This window comes from Squalius cephalus, assembly GCF_949319135.1.
Source record: "Squalius cephalus genome assembly, chromosome: 20".
Lineage (NCBI taxonomy): Eukaryota > Metazoa > Chordata > Actinopteri > Cypriniformes > Leuciscidae > Squalius > Squalius cephalus.
In genome coordinates this window covers 30,021,183-30,027,393 of record NC_137141.1, presented here as the reverse complement: position 1 = coordinate 30,027,393, position 6,211 = coordinate 30,021,183, and the positions used below count along the sequence as shown (strand labels likewise).

The window sequence follows — 6,211 nt, the reverse complement described above, 5'->3', positions numbered from 1 at the left end:
CACGCCTCAAAACGTCACGTGATCACTGGCAAACAGGAAGAACAAGCTGTCAGATGGGAATAACACATGACAGTTGCGAGTTCCTTTATTTTTCTTTTCTTTAAGCATGTATCTTAAGTTTAAATTGGTTACTCAGTGTTGAACTGTAAACAAATTAAAAAAAAAAATCGTCTTACCGAGTGAGATAATAATTGCATACTTCGCTAGATGTTTGGCATGTTTAGATTAATACCTACTCATCAATAGGGACATAAACAACAGCATGAGTATACGAGCACTATGGGTTGTCTCACACGAGAAGGGTGAATCTGTAAAGATTCGGTTTTCCAGGTAAGGACTCTGTCTGTGATGAAATATAACAGCTTTTTGCATACTGTGTAGTATGTACTGCATACTGTCATTTTGCATTACTTTACATTACATTACTTTTTTATTTTTATTTTTAAGAATGGCATACTAACGTAGGCTACTGCTTTTATTGATTTTCTGTATGGAATACTTGGACGATATTTCATTTGCTAAAAATGTGCAGTATACAACCAAGCACAACTTCATGGAATCATTTAACCCACAATGCAATACTCTCAGCATGATCTTCCATTTCCTATCTATGTTACCTGTACATATCTCTGTTTTAACTAATTCTTTAATTGGACAGATAAAAAATATATTTTTTAACACAATTGCATTGAAATGAAAAATAGTTCCATTTATTTCCAATATGATAGATGCTACTCACTTAATTGAATTTATATGTGTGACAACAGTTTAGCATTCTACTGTTTAAAACTTTAAAGTTGTCATGAAATGGAAGTTGCGATACTCTTTTCTTTCCTATTGTGACGTATATCCGATTGAAACGGCTTATTGAATAAGAAAAAATGTTGGACAGGGCTTGATTTTGTCCATTGAGAATTGATTGGATTGTTAGATCGTTGTGGTTAGCTATTGGTCGATCTCATGTGAGTGACAGGTTGATCCCGCCCTCGTGCCAATAAACACATCATCAGAGTCAGAAGAGAAGATACTGCAAGAGGGAGGGGAAGTTTTGATTAAAGATTACGAGGGCATATGAATTTGAAAAAAAAAAAAATGGTGTTCATTTATAATACATACTGCAATATTACATAAATAAAGAATTGTCAATTTTGATTATTTTCTTGTGAATTTCAGTTATCTGGGATTTCCATGATTAAAAAAATACAATCTGTGCACAGCACACATACAGCCATTTTTCTGTTTTACTTTTCTATTTAGTTATATTTTTATTTTTCCATTTAGACGATTCCCAACAGTCGAGTTCCGTGCCAAATCCTTGGCTGGAGCTCAGTATGTGTCTGTTCCGGAGGACCGCGTCGTACCCCAGCTTCTGCTGACAGAGTTGGGCGTGGTGGATGCTGACAAACCTTACGTAGACGCACGGGACGACTGTGCCCGTCCTCACCGTTCACCGGCAGTGGAACTCTGTGTAAATGGGAGAACCCTCTGGCCCGTTCTCATCGTAACTCAGGGAGCGTTAATCCTAGCCTGTCTTCCTCTAGTGGAAGCGGCCCATGAGCCTCGGCCTCCTCTCCCCAGCCTGGCCTCAGTCTCTCAGGGCTTAGCTCTTTTGTCAGGCCTGCAGGATTTCCTTTGTGGCCCTGGAGGTAAACCAGAGCCTGATGTGCTGGCCTCCCGTTTGGCTGCCCTTCCTTCTTTGCTTCTGCAGGTTTGCCCTTTGGGGAGACCACTGGACACCCCTTCTCCAGCTGGATCGGTGCCTGTCGCTGTGTCTCCAAGCCCAGGGGGGGCTCAGAAACAACCAGCCTGGAAGGCAGGGGTCCACCGAGGCAGGGCGGTAGTGAGTGTGGCCCTTACCGAGAAGGTGAGGTCCATGCAGTACGGCAAGAGTAGTCGACAGGATCTCTGGGATGTATTCGGCATGGTCATGTGCAAAGTTAGTGCCTGTCCTGTATGCTTAACTTATAAGCTTATGTTATTAAACTTGCATCACATTTGTTACTTCATGTTTTTCAGTGTGAGGTTGAAGGTGTTCTGCCCAATGTGACCGTCACCCTCACGCTCCCACCCAACGGTTCGCCCCTGCTGGACATTCTTGTCCATCCCTGTGTGACGTCTCTGGATGCAAGCATTCTCACAGCCTGCAGTGTGGATGAGAACGACGGTTCCGCCTTTTCAGGGCCATACAAATTCCCTTTCTCACCACCTCTGGAGCTTTTCAGACTCTGTAGCTACACCTCACAGGTAAAGCTTAGTCTAGCAATAGTCTGTCTTTTAATAGTTTTTCACAACTCTAAGGCCCTGTTTACACCTGATATTAAGATGAGTTTTGGTTGATCGGATCTTAAGTAGACGAGGGAGACACATACCAGGTGTTTTAATCCGTTTCTTTTGTCCACTTTCAACCACTTCTGTCCTGATTTCTTCGAGGGGAGGGTCTATGGGCGGATAAATGTATGAAATGCATCTTTTGATCTAATAGACAAAATAAGCTCATGCAATTTACATATGACTGGAGACGACTGAAAAACATGCGGAGAGCAGCAGCTTTAGTTTCTGTTCTGATAGCCACAAGACCATCCGAGTTTGTGTTAGAAATCAGGAATGGTGAGAGAACATTGTGCCTGGTACATTTTTCGTCTTCAAACCAAACTTGGGTTTTCAGCCGACAAAGTTTAAATCCTGTCTGGCTAGCGCGCTTTCCATAATGTTTACACATTAGGTCAGTAAACGGAGAGTAGACGGCCACATGAGCGTTTACACTACGAAAGCAATCCGGTCAAATGCATTTTCGACTACATCTGGAAGTAGTCGAAAGTGGACAAGCTCAAAACTTTTTAATCCCTGTTTACACCTGTATTTAGCGTTGACCAAAACACTTCTTAATTCCAGGTGTAAACAGGGCCTTAAATCTACACTACTGTTCAAAAGTTTGGGTTGGCAAATTTTTTTTTTTTTTTACGTCTCTTTTGCTCATCAAGATTCCATTTATTTGATAAAAACAGTAAAAAATAACTTTAATTGTCTCTCATTATGGTATATGCACAAACTAAAAGCTTTTAACTAACTTGGGCTTATAACTTTTTTTGAGGTACCTGTGCCACCGATTCTTGGCTCCTACCAGCTGAAGGCAGAGGAGAATCATCTAAAGATTAATGTCGTCTTGAAGCTCCATGAAAGTGTAAAAAACAGCTTTGAGTACTGTGAGGCGCACCTTCCATTTTTCAACAAGTAAGTAATGTAAATTTGTAGTAAAAATGTTTTAATTTTGCACTTCACACGTGTTGGGTGTGCTACTGGGATCACTCAGATATTTATAATGGCTGTCTTTATTGTCTTTAGCTGGTTCTGTATTTTTGTGCTTATATATAAGTACATTGGCTGTTATAGTGTCCTTGTGTGTGCTTCCTCACAGGAATCTAATGGGAAGTGTGGAGGTCAAAGTGAGCTCAGGACAGCTTGAGGTGTCGAAAGAGAAGAACTTACTGGTTTGGGTTCTTGGTATGTCTATTCTTAATATTCTATGATGTTTCATGTTTGCGTTTATCCTTTTTAGGGGCCGAACACAGAGAGTACCTAGGCACCTATTATATGCGTTAGTGTTCTTTTTATTATTATTCCTCCTTCTTCTTCTCTTTATTTTTCTGCTATTGAGTCTATGGCAGCCCATAGAAACACTTGCGGGAAATTCATGAAGTTTGGCACACAGATAGAGGACAGTCTGTACATTAATCACAGCAATTTTGAAGTCTCTAACTCAATCCCTCTAGCGCCGCCAACTGTCTGAATTTGCACTTACCTTTATGCTAGTAACTTTTGAACCTTAAAGGCTACAATACAATTTATTTCCCTCTGATTCTTGCCTCAAGATAATTCGATTGCATCCTATGACATAATTTTCTGTCATGAAAATCAACCATTTTGAGTTTTCTGAAAAAATTATACTTTTTTCTAGCTCCGATCATCTTCAGACCGTGCTAGCAAAAAGTTAAAAGCTTTAAAAGCTTTATAATAGACCCAATCGTTTTCAAATAACCCACAAACTGATTCAATGAAGAGCATGTAAACATGGAGGCGAGGCTATATCTCTACAATGCTTTAGCATATTGAGACAAATCTTGGTACATGCCATCACAATCATGACCTAAGGCTACTTGTAGCCTTTCGGCTCAGCGCCACCTACTGGTCAGGAGAAATGAAAAAATGCCTCTTTTTGCTTATAACTTATAACGATTTGCACAAAAATCATAAACCAGGTCTCTTTTGATTCAGTGCAACAATGCTTGAGTCGAATGATAGCAAATTTTCCCATGTCGACCATTTTGGGAGTTGGCCATTTTTAATGTTTTTCATAAAAAGCTGTATTTTATGAGCACATTAGCAAAACCCCATGTGGGTCATCAGCACCATGCCCTGAATGTACTAAAAAAGTTTCAGAACAACGCCACCTTGTGGTCAAAATTTGTGAGGAAATTTCAAGAAATGCTAATGGCTTTTGATAAACCGTTCTCAAATAACTCATTAACTAACTTGATGGGCATGAATTCATGATTTTTCAGCCATTTTGACTAAAATCATCAAAAAAAACATTTAATTACTCATTGTTGCAGTCTGATACTCCCAGCCATGCTTGCATAACTCATGCTTTTTTTGTGTTTGGACCATTAATTGCTGCTTGCAGCTATATTTATTATTTATAATTAATAGACATTTGTCTTGGTACCTCCTCAGGTCAGAAGTTTCCAAAGGCTCGTGAGGCAACACTGGAGGGGACTATTCATTTTTCAGGGACTGTTGCAGGACCAACAGACCCTCTATGCACAGGACTCACTGCATATATAAAAGTGGGTGAATCTAGGATAAATTAATTTATTCTATCTACAATAAGATATTGAGTGTCAATTTATTGCACAAGATGTCTGTATTAATGTGCATAATAACAGTTGTGTCACTTTATTCGTTCCAGCTTTATTTCCGTGTGCCAGATTTGACTTTGTCTGGTTGCTGTGTGGACCAACACTCAGTGCAGGTTTACTCATCTGCCAAACCACGTATTGTCACAAGTGAGTGATTCAGTGACAGTGCTGTTGTTGGTAACTGAAACCAAAAGTATTACAATCATTTTTGTTAATTGAAATAAAGCTAAAATAAAATAAAATATAAATGTTAACACTTTACAATAAGGTCCTATTAGTTATTAATTGTAGTCCTATTAGTTATTAATATTATTTATTGTTAATGTATTAACTAGCAATGAGCAAAATATTACAGTACAGTAATTATTCATCTTTGTTAACATTAATTAATCTAAAAATACTACTTTTCATTGTTAGTTCATGTTATCTCAGGTCCATTAAGTAATATTTCCGGGTACAACTTTCCAGGATTTTAATAATGTATTGGTAAATGTTCGAAAAAATACCATTAATTAAGATTAAGAAATGCTTAATTGAAGCATTGTTTGAATGCTTAATTTTTTAATTGTTAGTTCATGTTAACTAATGTAGTTAACTAATGTTAACAAATTGAATCTTATTGGAAAGTGTTATATAAATATTAGAACAATATATAAATGTTAAAAAATATATTTAAAATATATATAAATGTTGCAACTAATTGAAATGAAATTAGTTTAATTTGAAGAACTAAAATAACTAAAACTGAAAAAAATAATAATAATAAAAAAAAAATATATATACATACAGTCATTTAAAAAAACTAATTAAAGTTACAAAAACTTATACTTTAAATTAAAACTAACAGAAAATATAAAAATAAAATATTATTCAAAATATCATAAAAGCATATATATAGTAAAGTAAACTAACACTGTTAACACTGTTGTGTAACACACAAGTTCACAAGAAAATAAGTAAAAAAAAAAAGTATTAATTAAATCAGCAATGAGAATTACCCTGTATCTTTATGTTGTCCTCTAGCCCGAGAGCTGGTCTCCTCAGAATACTACATCTGGAACTCAACAGGTGACGCCCCCGTCTCATCTGGACTCACCGCTCTCTGACCTCATCTGATCAGTGCACACTGGCCTTAATAAATCATTCCAGGTATTAAAGGATCAGAGACTAATAAATGATATTCTATATGGAAATGTGGCCTCTGACAAATGTTGCTGTCATACAGTGTTAGCTTTCATTTACTGTATGGTTTTTCTAATCTGTCAAAAATAAAATATTCAGTGTCTCATAGTGTG

General features: G+C 37.3%; 1 protein-coding gene across 1 annotated transcript; it reads left to right on the top strand.

The window, feature by feature from the left end:
- Nucleotides 1–24: 24 nt before the first annotated feature.
- Nucleotides 25–6,211, top strand: ap5m1 (adaptor related protein complex 5 subunit mu 1). Its single transcript, XM_079853764.1, has 8 exons — nt 25–330; nt 1,282–1,936; nt 2,017–2,244; nt 3,092–3,231; nt 3,416–3,501; nt 4,732–4,844; nt 4,967–5,063; nt 5,940–6,211. The coding sequence occupies exons 1-8, from the start codon at nt 263–265 to the stop codon at nt 6,020–6,022; spliced, it is 1,470 nt and encodes a 489-aa protein (XP_079709890.1). The 5' UTR covers nt 25–262; the 3' UTR covers nt 6,023–6,211.